The 15,781-nt window shown below is 41.4% G+C and overlaps 4 protein-coding genes across 4 annotated transcripts; 2 read left to right on the forward strand and 2 right to left on the reverse strand.

Annotated features, from left to right (window-relative positions):
- Positions 1 to 383: 383 nt before the first annotated feature.
- On the forward strand, positions 384 to 1,637 carry EAE97_010553 (uncharacterized protein; the record flags this gene model as incomplete). Its single annotated transcript, XM_038881068.1, has 1 exon — positions 384 to 1,637. One exon carries the CDS (start codon positions 384 to 386, stop codon positions 1,635 to 1,637), a length of 1,254 nt encoding a protein of 417 aa, XP_038728186.1.
- A 438-nt stretch (positions 1,638 to 2,075) lies between these two features.
- Positions 2,076 to 5,164, reverse strand: EAE97_010554 (uncharacterized protein; the record flags this gene model as incomplete). Its single annotated transcript, XM_038881069.1, has 2 exons — positions 2,076 to 4,739; positions 4,802 to 5,164. The coding sequence occupies 2 exons, from the start codon at positions 5,162 to 5,164 to the stop codon at positions 2,076 to 2,078; spliced, it is 3,027 nt and encodes a 1,008-aa protein (XP_038728187.1).
- Positions 5,165 to 9,235: 4,071 nt separating this feature from the next.
- Positions 9,236 to 13,604, forward strand: EAE97_010555 (uncharacterized protein; the record flags this gene model as incomplete). The annotated part of the gene is made up of 2 exons (XM_038881070.1): positions 9,236 to 11,056; positions 11,105 to 13,604. The coding sequence occupies 2 exons, from the start codon at positions 9,236 to 9,238 to the stop codon at positions 13,448 to 13,450; spliced, it is 4,167 nt and encodes a 1,388-aa protein (XP_038728188.1). The 3' UTR covers positions 13,451 to 13,604.
- A 266-nt stretch (positions 13,605 to 13,870) lies between these two features.
- EAE97_010556 (uncharacterized protein) lies at positions 13,871 to 15,538 on the reverse strand (the record flags this gene model as incomplete). The annotated part of the gene is made up of 1 exon (XM_038881071.1): positions 13,871 to 15,538. One exon carries the CDS (start codon positions 15,536 to 15,538, stop codon positions 13,871 to 13,873), a length of 1,668 nt encoding a protein of 555 aa, XP_038728189.1.
- Between the last annotated feature and the right edge of the window lie 243 nt (positions 15,539 to 15,781).

The following is a 15,781-nucleotide window of genomic DNA, read 5'->3' on the forward strand; positions in this document are numbered from 1 at the left end:
CCCTATCGCATTAATCTTCTTCGCCTTTCGATAACCACAAACATTCACTATTTTACCAATTTACAATTTTCTCGGTAACCGCATTTTCGCTAGCAGAACTTCGCACTGCGATATTCTGAAATTGTAAACTCGGAGTTCTCTTTATTCTGTCCTTACTCTTGAAATTCGTATTGGAGAGTATTCAAGACAGAATCTGTTCCAAAGATATCTTGATCCGAACTGAAAATAACTGAAAGTAAAGGATTCCTTTACTACAAAGTTGTCAACTTTTTGATCTTTTCGATATATATTTGTCCGAGCTTCAAATGAAGAAAGTAAGTATCCCTCCCACAACAAGAAAAAAAAATTCTTTCCCCTCTAACCAATTTTCTTTTTCTTAAGAAATGAAAGATAAACCTGCACCCTCCTATAAATACTTCGCGCATAAATGGGTTCGATCACAAACTACACGCGGATATATCTCACCTTATGCGACACCTGCTTATCCCGGTTTACGACGGTACAAATCCACGGCTGAGCCATCTCCTCCCGTCGTTCCAAGTACTTCCCCACCTTTACCAAATAATCCTCGTACGCGATCATATCTCTCATCACTCATCCCTAATCCACATCAGTACGGCTCACCTTACAACTCAAGCACCATGGCTCCTCCATCTCGAACACAACGAGCAAAGCGCCCCCGCAAAAACGGCCCAAGCAAATCCAACAAACCCGTCGTTCTTGCCCCACCTATTCCATCTCCTCCTTCTGCTACCTCTGCATCCCAACAGCCCCAGGATCCCCGCTACTCATTAACCTACATCCTTAACTCTCCTACTCTAGCTCCCCACAACCACATCACCCCCGCCCGCTCCCTCCAAAGTCTCCCCGAGAAGATCCGCCATCTGATCTGGAGCTACGCACGTTCCCGCACCATCTGCATCACCATCTCCAACGATCTCATCTATAGTCGCTCACCCAGCCCCATCACCTTGCGCATTAATCGGGAATCACGCTCCGCAACAATACACCACTACTCTGCTCATCCACGCTTTTACATCCTGGGCACGCAACACGAGAACAAGGAGAGGATTCACTATCCATTCTTTGATCCCAGTGTTGATAGCGTGGTATTGAATGGTATTTCCATGGATCACACATCTGCTCTGAGTAGTGCTATTTTTGGATTCTATGAATCGGGTAGGAAAGAGGTTGCGTATCGAAAGAGAGAAGTGTTCGATTGTGCACATATGGATATTCTGCACTCTTTGCATATTCCAGCGCGAGTATGGGATTGGAATCGCATTCAACGGGCGCCAAGGGCGGAGATCAGGTTTCGACATTTGTCGGAGATTGTTTTGGAGGGGGGAGCGATGGGGTTGAGGACGGAGAAAGATGTTAAAAAGTGTAAAGCGTTGATCAGAGAGTGTTTTGAGAAGAACGTTGAGGAGATTGACGATATGGATGGGGTGGAATTCGAGAGTCATGGGTTGGCGAGGACTGCGAATGTGGAGATCAAAGATCCGGAAGTGAGAGTCATCATGCCCAATGGTTTGGATCATGAATGGATGTTCGAAGAAGATGAGCTGGGGATGGAATCGATGGAGGAGCGGGCATGGGTGATGAATTTTATTAGCAAGGTTAAAGCGAGTCGTTGACGGTAATAGAACACTGCTTGGCATTGGGAATGTGGAGCAGACGATACTGCTGCTATGATGGCAGGGTTCGCAGACATAATGGTTATCTCTAGAGGGCTTTTAATGGATGAATAATATTAGCATAATCGTAATAGACCTTGAGTTGCATAATTGATCTTATCTTGAAATGTAAAATGCGAGTCTAAAAGTCGTAATATATTCCACTAATACAACTTGTACACGCCCCTTGGAGATGCTAAGGACGTTAGTTAGTGATAGCAAATGCCACGAAATAAAAACGCGAAAAATTCAATAAGGCAAGCACTGTACTTTCTGAAACGACAAGGACATAAATCAAGAGTGCCACAAATGACTTTTGTGATATCGACATAAATTTCAATCGTACAATAAACGTGTTCCTCCATAATACATCAAATCATTATTACAACAATGCAGCCATCAAGCATACTGTAATCTCTCCTCAGTCCATCCCGGCTGCAAGTATGTTGCATCAAAGATGGGCTCAAAACTACTTGCAAAAGCCCCCGTGACCTTCCATCCAACATCAACACCCATACTCTCACCACCTTCTTCTTGTCTCCAAACACTCAAACCAATAACATTATCCCCATCATAATTTAAGATTCCAGGTGGTACAGGGAATTCAACCTGGTTTCCAATCCAGGGACTAAATCGTCCATATTGGTATCCGTTCACGAAAAGAAGGGCACGAAGAGCTGCGTTCGAGGGTGAGGCGTTGAGTGTGAAAGATATTGCCACGTCGAGACCTGTGGGAATGGCCAAAGGAACGGTGGTGCGGTAGAATGTCACGCCGGCTGAAGAAGAAACGTTCCTTGGGGATGCGGAGGACCATTCACTGTCGTCGAAACCTGGAAGATGCCATCCGAGACGTTCGGCATAGAGACCACCCTCTGAGAGAATACCACGGACAGGATCGATTGCTGTATCTGGCTTACCAGCCGTACCGGTGACTTTCCATGATGTGAAATTCTTGGCAGAAGAACTGATCAAAGTTGCGTTATTGATTCCTCGTGGATTGAGAGCCTCACTGGTCTCATCATGGCCAGAGTTATCTTGAAGGACGAGAAGGATGTTGGTAGAGTTTGAGTTGACAGTGACATTACTGAACGAAAGTGTCAATTCTCCTGTATCTGGGTAGGCAGCTCCTAGATATGAGCCGATAAAGTCGCCATTCAGCCAGGCACTGTATCCGAAAGCACGTCCTCCAGTGACACTGAGATATACTCCGCTTGCTGAGCCTTCGAATCTTCCACGCCAGAGATGATTTCCAACATGGTATCCATAATCGTCGATGTAGAGCACTGGAAGTGTTTCTGGCTTGGTTGGATTTGAAGTGTTCATGTGATCGGCAGCGACCCACCAGCTGTCATCATAGGTAGATAGACGTTCAGGTAAGCTGTCATTTGATTTCCAGCCAGAAATCTCTGGTAAAGTCAAAGAATCAAGTGTGGGGCCGGTAAGACTGCCGATTAAGCTACCGTAATCTGTCTTGGATGTCGTGATAGATTGACCGTTCCATGTGACTTTGCTTACGGCCTTGGGTGGGAAAACCTCGATCTGTGTCGAAGTTCCATTGTTGTCTCCGGTGAGCTCCAAAGTTGTACCATCGGAGGAGTAGGCAACGCTTCGGACTAGATTTGGGCCGTGAACAAACACAGTTTCGTTCGCAGGACTGAATGGATCTGCTGTGAGAACTGGGACCCAGAATTCATATGCGTATGATCTATCCATGACAAGGACACGAAGTCCATCGTCAAATGTCAAGATACTGATACCTTTGGATTGAGAGATGGTGACGAGGAGATCATCCCCTTGTGGGTAGAAACCAACGGAAGAGCAACCTCCGCAGCTGGAAACCTTGCCGGATTTTGCACCAGTGATAACGAATTCGCCAGCTTCACCAGTTGGCATCCAGAGAGCTAGAATGTCTTGCTCATCTACAAAAGAATGGGATAAAACTTCAGCAGTGGAGTACAATAGCGAGTGAGATCCAAAGCTGAAGTCTGTAACGATAATCTTAGATTGGAAGCCATCCAAAACAATGGGCGCAGCCTTTTGAGGAATCGTGAACTCCCCTTTGGATGTGTTAGCGTGGATGTAGAATTCCTCTCTAGTACCAACTGTAGATTCCTGGTGGATCGTAACGTAGAACGCGCCATTTGTGTCTGGGTTGCGTAGTTCGGAGTATACGATATTTGGATTGGTAGAAGCCGTTTGGTTTGTGCCAATTCGATCAGTCTTTGTCAAATCTTTGGCCACACGAAGGAATTGGCCGAACAATTTGGTTTCGGCATACTTGTCATTAATCATTCTGTTTTCAGAGATTGGACTCGAGTAATCGTAACTAGTTGCTACGACAGGGGCAGCTAACCAACCCCAGTTTGTTCCTCCGTAAAGCATATAGAGACTCATGGCTGTCACTCTTTGTCCAACGTTATTGCGATAGAAGAGATTTGCGAAATCGGGGGGAGAGTTTTCTGGACATCCGCCTTCAGGGCCACCCCAAGGATTGAAACTACCACCTTGAAATTCTGGAAGAAATGATGGCTGAGTTGGTGAAATTGCTTCGAAATGATCATAATAATCGATGACGTTGAAAGGTTTGTATGCTCCGTTTGTGGAATCGCACTCTGTCAAATTGCAAGTCCAGCATGCTGGATAAGAATCCATACCATAGATGTCTACTGAGCCATAGCCATCATAGAAATCTTTCGACCAAGAGTCTGAGTTGAGATTAGGATCGTTGGCTTGGAATGGTATTGTGATACCTTGAGCTCGTGCAGAGGCTTCCAATGCTTCCATATACTGAACGGAAGATAAATTGGGAATCTTTTTGGATGGGGTTCCACGCCATTGTGAACCTAGCTCGTTCTCAATTTGATAAGTGAGAACATTTCCTCCATTGGTAAGTTGATATGGGGCAACTATAGAGGCAACCTTCTCCCAGAAAGGTGTCCAGGCTTCAGTATAGCGAGTATCATTATTTCGAAGAGCTCCGTAAGCCCCAGTGGTCAACCATAATGGGAAAGCTCCAGCATTGGACTCGGCATTGACATAAGGCCCTGGGCGAAACACGACATACTAAATATGTGATTAGCCAAATCATTTTATTCTTGAACCGAGATTAGATTATTGAACCATACCATTCCCAATTCTTTAGCAAGGTCAAAGATCTTTGTGAAATCATGTGCTGCATTCTCGAAGTCGAGCGTTTCAGGGTTTGGATTATGAAAGTACCAATGTGTATAAATCGCAAAAGTATTAAAACCAGCAGCCTTAATCTTTTGTAGAACATCAACCCACAGTTCCGGCACGGGAAGTCGCCAATAATGAAGCTCGCCGGACCATAAAAAGAAACGTTGTCCATTGACTATCATACTATAATGATCCCATTCAATCTGCGTAGTGAGACCATTGTTGTGTATTGGCCATGTACCATTTGTACTGTTCTGGGCGACGCATGACCCTAGAGTCAGTGCCCACGCAAATAGTGACTGCAGCAGCATGGTGCGTAGGAGATGAGCAAAGGACCTGATTGCTTGCTCGAGGAAACAACATCTAGGATCAAGCTCTTTTATACACAACTTTTTGTATATATGACTTCATAAGTGCTTAACATGCAGCTTCGTATAAGCGACCCACTACGAAGTAGTAGTTCAAACTTCAAAGTCGTTTGTACCGAGGATGGTAATATATACCCAGTATGTATATCTTTAAGCTGCCCAATAGAACAAGAGATATCGGACGATTCTGGCCCGAACATGGATTCTGAGAGGGGTAGTACATTGGCGATCTTGTAGACATATTAAACTTTCGAATTTCGGAATATGGTTCTACCGTAATTTGCCAATCATATAAACCAACGGGAATCAAGCCACATGAGTCCCCCAGGAACCAAATTGTTGGCAGATTCCTCGGCACGCGACAACTTCGATCGGGACGGTGTGGATTTCTTTGACAGTTGTATGGTTACCCCCGCGAGATCACGGATAAACTTGGTATATTTTTTCCACCCAATAAATCGATGTATGTATCAAGCTGTGGAGTAAGTAATTTCTTAGCTAAATAGAATTTGACAGGTCAAAGAATGGAGGTGGCAGGTGCAGGGGAGTTTCTCCGCTTTTCGGCACTACCCGAGGTGTTCACGTGATACTGTGATGACCTCTCTCCAGATGCCGATCAATATCAAAGATTTTCAAGCGTATAAGAGGATCTGAAAGCAGTGAAAATTTGAGAATGTAAAACTTCCACCATGCTACTCTTCTAACAAGTGATAGTACGACCAGATAGAAAGTAATTCGATAAGGTGATACGCCGGATCGTTTCCATTGATCAATAGCTCAAAAGTTCGGAGTGAGAGAGCGAGAAGGTACGATTCGATTTTCCAGATAACAGCACTCTTATTACTTTCCCAATAACTCGATCTCTTAATCGTTTGTCTTTTTGGGGGGTATCGATATACTGGACGAGCCTGAAGCCTTTAAGATCGGGGTTTCCAATAGACGTCCGAAGAGATTCGTTGAAGAGATTCGTTGAAGAGAAGGGAGGCATTCGCATCTGCCTATCCGAATTGGGCAATTCTACAACCAAACAATGAATGACCAGCCAAGTTTAATGCTCACGGTGGACCACAAACTTTGCCAGGATTCTGTAGGGAACTGGTGTTGAGCTTTCATGTAGGTACATGAGTGAGAATGATCCCAGGGTCAAGAAGAGACAGATGGGAGAATTGATTGTATCGAATCGTGCAGAGTAAACAAAGACTAATATGGAAAACTTTATAAAGATTTCCATAAGATACAGATTAACTGGATCATGTTTGACCAAGGCCAAATCGTCAGTTGAACAATGATTGCGCAAATTCACACAAGGCTTTCCATACATACTTCCCATACAGAGAGTAGCTGTCAATAGAACTTTGATGCTTAACTATGCAGTTGAAATTTGAATTGACGTTTTACTATCCTGCTTTTAAATTGCAACTGGAAGCCAATCTTATAACATTCCGTGAGCTCCCCCGGCCGTTGAATTCTGCTATTGCTTATGTAATAATTAAAATTGTTGGTGCAACATCACACAACATAACGTGGTTTATCAGCATGTGCACCATATCAGCATGTGCACCACTTTTACCTCAATTATTATCTTTCCATTTCAATACGCGATTTATCAACAATTTATTATACAATCGAATAATAAAGAAACATAAATACTTTTAGTTATTGGAGCTATTTAAAGAAACAAAAGACTGAGTATTCGAAAAACTGCTAAACTATATAATATATTATATATAATATTTATTTGTAGAATAAATAATTTAATCCTTTATATAGAATTCCGATCAAAAAGTTATAATTTGATTATTTTGAAAAAGAAGGTTATTATTTAATATATATTTGATATGGATAATAAAGAATTTAATTCTAAAATAAATAATATAGAAGATATAGCGAATAATATTCTGGAATTGAAGGGTAATAAAAAAGTTGGAAAGCTTTAGGCTTATTGATTTGTAAAGTATTATATAAGATTAAAGATATGTTTTAATTGTATTTATAACTTCCAAAAAGCTTTTTATAAAGATTTAGAGCTTATTAAAAAATAATTTTAATTAATAATAAATATACGAACTAAATATAGTATTTTCAATTATAATTTCTATAATTTTAATAAAACTAGCTTTATAATAAAATAAATATTATTATATATAATAATCATTAGAGCCAATCGATATAATAGAAATAAAATTATATAATTTGGTAATTGAGAATGGACTATAGTGATTATTTGTATAAATAAAGAAGGTTACAATATACCTTTGTTTCTGCTAATTAAAAGTAAATATCATCTTTCAAATTGATATATTAAAAGCGGTTTACTATATAATTGGGTTATAAAACCTATTTTCAATGAATGAACAAATAATAAAACTAGTTTTAAATAAATTAAGCATTTTGATAAGTATATTATAAATAAGAAAATAGATGGATATTATATACTAGTGCTTAATAAACATAAAAATCATTAATCTATAACTTTTTGGGAATACTATAAGAAAAATAATATTATATTATTTAATTTACCACCTCATTCTTCGTATTTAATTTAATCATTTGATATCAATTGTTTTAGTTTCTTAAAGTATTTGTATAATCAATAGATTAAGAATTTTATTAAGGCATATATCACCCATATTACCAAAATCAAGTTTTTTCAAGTTTTCAAAATTGTATATACTAAAACAATATCTATATCAAATAGAAAAACTAAGTTCCATAGAGTTAGACTTATTCCATTTGATTTGGAAACTATACTTTCAAAATTGAATATTCGAATAAGGATTTTATCAAATAAATTAACTTTAATTAATTCTAGAATATAACAATCTCAAACATTTCATAATCCTATTAAAACTTTTTTTCAATTTATTTTAATCAAAAGTTATATTATATAATATCTAAATAATTCCTCTACACCTATATTTGAGATAGTTATAACTTTAGCTAAAAATATAAAACTCCTAGCTTACACAAATACATTTTTAACTACTAAGATTTATAATCTTTATAAAGTGAATAAAATACTTAATAAATATCACAAAGTTCAAAAGGTTTTTATACAAAAAGGAAAAGCTTTTTCAATAGAAAATAAATATAATATATTAGAGTAAAAGAATATAGATAATCAAATATAATATAATGAATATATAAATAGTAATTTTTCAATAAAAAGATAATTTGCTATATAATGATGTAATAAATATAGTAATATTTCATATAATATACAAATTTGTTAATTAAATCCAATATTAATTGATTTTTAAATTGTATATAATTTGATTCTATTTTATAGTGTTATTATTATTTTATATTAATATAATGTGAATAATTGAGGTAAAAGTGGTGCATATGCTGATATGGTGCATATGCTGATAAACCATGTTAGGCCTTTTCGTTCACCAATAAGCAATAACAATACCTCAAGATTTCTTCGTTCTCTCATCCTCTCATCTTATCGGAACAGCAATCAGAAACCCGTTTCTTTATGCAAATAAATATGTCTTGACAACTTGTCTCCACAACATCTTCATCGTCTCACAACATATCGCAACTCATGGACAATAGGACGCCAAGACTCAAAATTTGCCAGGGCCAGTCACTATAAAAGTGGATAGCAGCATCGAGACGCGAAAAGAGTATCAAATCGCGTACTCCGGATCCATGTAGTTGGCACAATCAACTCCAGACTTCCTCCGATCTGTAGAATTCTGGATCTCAACTCTAGATTTCGGTTCATTAAACCTACCTCCGATACCTCACGTCATAATACTTTCACTTTTCGCGAACTATCGTACTATGAGATCACTCACTTCCCGATTATTTACATAAAATCACGTTACTTCAGGTCTTCTTGGCCTCCCTCTGTCAACTCGTGAGGCAAGCAGGAATTGGTTCCGAACAAGACCTCAATTTACTATCATGCGTTGGATATCCAGTTTAAACACCTGCTTGTCCGAGAGGTAGCATATCGCCGTGATATACGATAAAACTGGGTTTTGAAACGAAATTAGATTTAAGATGTTGGGAGTCAATGGGGGCAGCGCATCGCGCTCCATCGGTGGCATTCGTGGTCATCCAGCTCCGTCTCTACTTATTGATCTCACAGACGATAGTGATAAAGATAAGAAGCGCAATGGGAATCGTAGTGAGAAGTGTCAGGAGAAATCTAAAGAGATCCCTACGAAGAACCCCAGAGAGATATCCAAGGAGAAAAGTAACAAGTCTTTCATTGACCTATGTTCATCGTCTGATGATGAGCCTTCTGCGCCACTAACATCAAAAGCGAAGGCGAAGCCAACCAAATCGTCAGCCAGCAGTTCAGCAACATCGACAGAAAAGATGCCAGTCAAGACACAAAAGTATAAGAATGGGGGGGCATATAGCCTTTGTTCGGACGGTGAATCTGATGATGAATTCCATAAAAACCTATCAGAATCAATTTCAAAGCAGAATGGCGGTGAGCGTAGCAATGATTTTATAAATAGAAGGTCGCATTCGGTCTTGAAGTCTAATGGAGCAGGGGATGCAGGCAACGTTTCTTCTCCACGGCAAGACACTAGCCGCACTGCCCGCAAGACAGTAGTCTCACATCGAAAGTCCAACTCAGGATCAGTTGGTCCAGTTGGCCACGATTTGGATCAAAATAACAACACTTCTACGCCCAGTTCAACTGTATCAACGGCGGCAACATCGAAAGGTCTTAGAATTGCAACAAAATCTTCAGTTGCTTCCAATCTTTCCCACGTTATGGGCCAGCAGTCAAGTCCAGAAGCTAATGCGCAGCCAGTATCCGATCTTTCGAAGATGGATTCAAAGGTTGCCAAGGAAATTAGCACAGAAAGACTCCCATTGAGCAATGCTGTTGCACCGCTCCCTTCGGACACTTCTTATTTGAGAAATGACCCTGCTACAAGTAGTGTTCCTACTATACTGGTGCCTGAAAGAGTTTTAGCGACGATCAGGCAATACTCTAGATCTCCTGAGATCAAAGAATCTCCACTTTCTACGAGAAGGTCCATATCAAGAATGTCAGACAATCAAAATCAAAATGATAATGATGAATTTGTAATTCAAAACGATCTTGCAGCTCAGAAGGAACTTGAGTCACGGAAGGCTGCAGGGCACTTGTGGGGACCGCGTACGAGAGGAGCAGCTGGGTCTTCTGAATCAACAGCAAAGCGAGACAAAAGCCCCAGCTCATTTACAACAAATGAACTTTCTGAGCCCAACCTTAAATTCAAGGGGAGAGATATGGAGAATGGTGCTGATATTCATAAAATCCGAAAGGGTCCTTACCAAAAGAAGGGGAATCATGGTGGTGCAAGACGAGGGCCAGCTTGGGAAAAACAGAAGATCGAAAGAGAGAGCGCTCAAAATACCGACGAAGAAGCTGTGAATGATGATATTGATGATGGTGATGATGATTTTCGATCGATACTCCAGAAAAGAATGACAAGAGGTCAAACATCAAGCAACATAACTTCGAGGGCTGTATCTACCCGCTCTAATTCACCTTCTCTCAGAGTGCAAGAAGGGGAGAGACGTGGAAAATTGGTATCATCTATCCCAAGATCAAGAGGAAAATCCCCAGTCCTAGATGCATCACCTGAAATACTATCGCGAGAGCTGTCCGCAAAGGAAATCAAAGCACGTTTGGTAAAACTAGGGGAGATAGGAATGGAAGATTGGGGATTCAGCCTTGAGCGTCATTTGGAGAAACTACAATTGCGGCCCCTTGCAGCGTCAAATATGCCTTCACATGACGATGACGAGAATCCTTTTTCATCTTTCACGGCGCAAGACGAAACTTTTGATGAAGCTATTAATCTAATCACACGAGTATGTTGTAATAAGATCAAGTAATGAGATATTTTCTAACCGTAACAGACATCCAAGAAAGCGAAAACTTCAAATTATGTATGCCCACAAATAATGGGAGATGGTGACGTAAAGCGAACGCCGAGCTACACTCATCACATCAACGTCACACGAAATCATATAACAGGAGACGATGAAATCCTGCGCTATGTTCCATTGGTTGTTCAGAATGAAGAGAAAGCTATGGATAAATTCGAAAAAGAGTTGAATACAGCGTACACAGAAAGGCCTGATAACCCAAGAGTAAAAGAACAAATGGCCCAAATAAATAGGCGAGTAGTTGTCGCATTAAACAATATAGGATTTGACAACAATTGTGATATGGACACGCTCGTTCAGTACTTTCTGGGACACCAGTCTGAGAAAATACCATATCCTACCAGAGAGAAACAATTGGTCCTAAAAACACTTGGTGGCCCTCTATCTGGCCACTTATTGAAGAGAATGGCTACGGTCGCTGAGGTATTGACTGAATACTTTAAAATTGATCTGGAGACTGTGGTCCTATCTCAATCCCAGTTCAAAGCTTACATTGAGAGATCAACTTCTGAGTTGCACAGACGATCTGACGAACCATCTGCTCGATTAGAGACAACGGTTCAATTTACCTGTTTGATATGCCAAGGTGCTGCATGTACAACGCATGGTGAATATAATTATCAAAGGATCAATAAGGAAATTCCTAGTGAAGAGAATTCCTCCGAGATCGGTTCTCCTCAGCATTCATACTCCAATAAGTCTGATTACGAGTATACGTGGGAGAAATCTATCATGCATTTATCAGATGTCTTACGGAAACATAACGGCCGAGACCATGGTGATGAGGATTGGCATCCGGAGCTTTGGAACACAGAAAAAGACATTGTCGAAGCATGTAGTGATGAATGTTACAGTGGACGGAAAGATTGGACAAATTATTCTTGGACCGAAGAGGAAGAAAATGAGTTGAAAGACGCACTTATAATCAAACCCAGTAGACCATGCGTTCTTGTGGAGATTCTCGAAAAGCCCTGCTGGCAAATTTATTCCAAGATTCTGGAGCTCGAGGACAAAACCCCTATGAGCAGAAGTAAGAGTCACCAGCCGAGCGAACGAGTAGAGTGGTACAATCCCAAAGCCGTACCTCGCAATCGTGGCCTCAAACCGGGTTGGCAAGATAGCACCATGGCGCACATGCCCGAACTATGCTCCCAACCTGTTCCCTGCGTACACGAAGGGCCCTGTAGTCGGGAAATGAAATGCCATTGCGCTCTTAAGAATATCCTCTGCGAACAATTCTGTGGTTGCTCAGATCGCTGTGAACGACGATTTTCGGGCTGTTCTTGTCATTCGACGGGTCTTGCTTGCGCTTCTGACACATGCATATGTTTTCAAATGAACCGCGAATGCGGCGATCAATGCAATACCTGCGGAGCGATTCCTCGGATTCGACCGCAGAGCCGTCATAAGAAGGAACTTTTTCAGTATGGTTGTCAAAATATAGCCTTGCAACGGGGCGTGAACAAGAAATTGATTCTCGGAAAATCTCCAATTGAAGGGGCTGGCTTTGGACTTTTTACTGCAGAACCTGTGAGGAAAGGGGATTTCCTAAGCGAATATACCGGAGAATTGATTTCTGATAACGAAGCCGAACGCAGAGGAGTGGAATACAATGCAAAGTTCATGAGTTTTCTATTCACCTTGAATAAAGAATGGACGATAGATGCTATGCGGATGGGCAATAAAACCAGATTCATCAACCACGCGGGATCAGAAGCCGATGGGATGAACTGCGCTGCAAGGATTCTATTGGTTAATGGAGAACATAGAATTGCGTTCCGGGCGACTCGAGATATTCTGATCGGGGAGGAATTACTTTTTGACTATGGTCGCAATTTTGCGGAGTTATACGGCTTGAATAAGAAAAGTGGAAAGGGGAAAGGAAAATTGCCTAAGACGAACAAAGCCACGTTGAACAGATTGGGTGGAAATACCGGTAAAGGAACGGTACCGGGAACAGTAGCAGCCAAGAGAAAGGGGTGGCAGAAAGGAAGACCGAGAAAAGCGAGTAAAAAGGCCAAGGTTCATGAATATGATGTTGCGGGACCGTCAAATGCTGCATATCCCGGCGAGGAAGATGCTGATGAGATGATGAACACTGCTCAGAATCTCAATCTTAACGACAACATGATACAAGATAGCGATGCCGAAGACGAGATGTTGCGTGGTCAGGGCTCAGATATCGAGATGGGAGATGCGGAAGAGGATGAAAATGAAAACGAGAATGAGAATGAAGATGGCGACGAAGAAGCTGCAGAATCCGCGGTGAGAAGAACAGCGCGTCGGGCAAAAATTCCTTTGAGATATACGCGATGAAGAACGGAACAAGAATGGTATCGCGGAGGGATCTTGGTATATAGCTCTCGTGCTTTCTTTCTTCTTCTTTTCTTTTTGAGTAACTTTCCGTGTATTCAAATGGAAGTGTGTATAGTATCATATCGTATTGGTGAGGTGGCTGCATGATGGAGGGTGGGACGGTGGGTTGTTATTAGGAAGTATGAGTGGATGGATACAAAGCAGTTAAGTACATAGGTACATACATACGTAATGGAACAAAATTGATATCTGATGCGCTCCTTCTACTTCACTTTTCACGGCAGTGAACTGGAAAGTTCCCTGACGTGGTGCAGAGCAACAATGCATAGTTCCCAGAAACAGCTGAAATATTGATGAATTGTAATGATAATATTGAATCATCTAAAACTACTTAAAGAACTGAACATAGGTATATATAAGCTAACCCAAAAATGTAGATAGAACATTAGCAAACTCCTCTGGCTTCTCGACCATCGGTAAATGTCCCGCTCCCTCAATAACCTTACACTCAACGCCCTTTCCATAATTGCCCGCCATCTCTTTCATTGTCTTTGGTAAAACACCATCACTACCACCAACCACAAATAACGCCTTCTCAACCCCTGGATTCTTCATCTCTTCTCTGATATCATACTGATAGAGAGCCTTTACACCTTTCTGGAATCCCTCAAAACTATTTTCCTCAACCTGTTTCTTCACATCCTCGAATCTTTTCTTCAATATTTCATTCTCGTAATTTTCTGCTACGAACCATCTGCGAGTTGTAACCTCCGCCAATTCTGAGCCTACGATCTGTTCATCGTTGGACGATTTGGCAGATTCGGCGGCAGACATGGCGATGCGCTCATCCCAGGCTTTGGGGTTGGAAGGAGGAGCATAGGCATTTGTATCGCAGGATATAAAAGCATTAACACGGTGGGGGTATTTGAGTGCAGTATTGAGAACGGTGACACCACCGAGGGAGACACCGATTAGACAAGCTGCTTTGGGAACACGCAGGGTATCTAAGATATGGATGATGTCGGAAGCGAGAAGATCAACGGTGACGGGTAAAGAGCCGGTGTTTGATGTGCGTCCACGGGAGTTGTAGCGGAGAATGCGGTAACCTTTGCCAGTGGGTGACGCAAGGAATGCTTGGATGAACGGTGTCCAGATAGAATAGTTTACGAGGATGGAATTGCTGAGGATGATAAGGGGAGCAGCTGGGTCAGAAGATCCTTCAAGTCGGTATGCAAGATCAACTCCATCTTTTGTTGTTATGTAGGACTCGATGGCTCCCCCTTCAGCAATGGTATTTGGTCCAGTGCTTGTTTTCCCGTCAATCGATGTCCAATTCGTCGAATAGGATTTTGAAAAGTTAGAGATATCTCGGGGTGCGGCGCCGAACGTATAGTATAAATTGTATTGCCTAGAATTAAAGGAATTCAAAGCCGTCGATGTGAGCTTCTTGGCCCATTCTGTCGAACCAACAGCTTTGAATGCTTCCCCAAATGCATCGTTTTGAGGAGCGAATTCAGTGACATTCAAATACTCCTTTCCTTCTTTGCCTCCCAAGATACTGCTTGTAACAAAGCGTCTTGTACGTCTCCAGCCTGGAATTTTCGCAATCATTGATAAATGCTCTTCTTCCATCCACTTGTTGAATTCTTCATCAAATTCCTCCTTGACTTCTGCTGTAGAAGTCACCACGTAATTCCCCTCATCATACCCCACTTCCTCCACTTTCTTATATCCGTCAATTTCCTTGCCACTAATGTAATCATACAATTTCCTGTCTATCTTAATCTGTGCCATTGTTTCCTTTTCCCTATCAGTCTTTACTTCGGGTCCGCGGAGTCGAAGATAGGTATCGGTGTTCATGGCTGCCATATCTGTGACATCGTAAATGGCCATCCATTCTGGATGAGATGTAGAGGCTGGCTTCGCAGCAGACAAGTCGCTTGCGCGGTAGCGGAAACCGTTTGTGATGAAGGGAAGACGTAATCGGAGAGGTCCATGTTCATTATTGTACCAGTCGTGCCATTGAGAATCTGGAAGAGATTCTTGAGGCTGCATTGTAACATACAGGATACCGGGTATGGGTGCCATGATTGAGTATGCTGTAGTGGGACTGTTTCGTGTCTTCTGTATGAACTGACTTGATTGTGAAATTCAATCGTGTGGATAAGTAAAAGATATCTTGATGACAGGATTCCTGGAGGTGAATTGCGAATAATTTCGCATTGTGGACGGGACCGAGATGATTAAGGGGGCAGAAGGCTTTACCGTCTCACATGGCCATATCTGCCCCTCCATGCTTGTTCGCCATGAAATATCGTCCCCATATTATTG

This window comes from Botrytis byssoidea, assembly GCF_014898295.1.
Source record: "Botrytis byssoidea strain MUCL 94 chromosome Unknown BBYS_028, whole genome shotgun sequence".
Taxonomy (NCBI): Eukaryota; Fungi; Ascomycota; class Leotiomycetes; order Helotiales; family Sclerotiniaceae; genus Botrytis; species Botrytis byssoidea.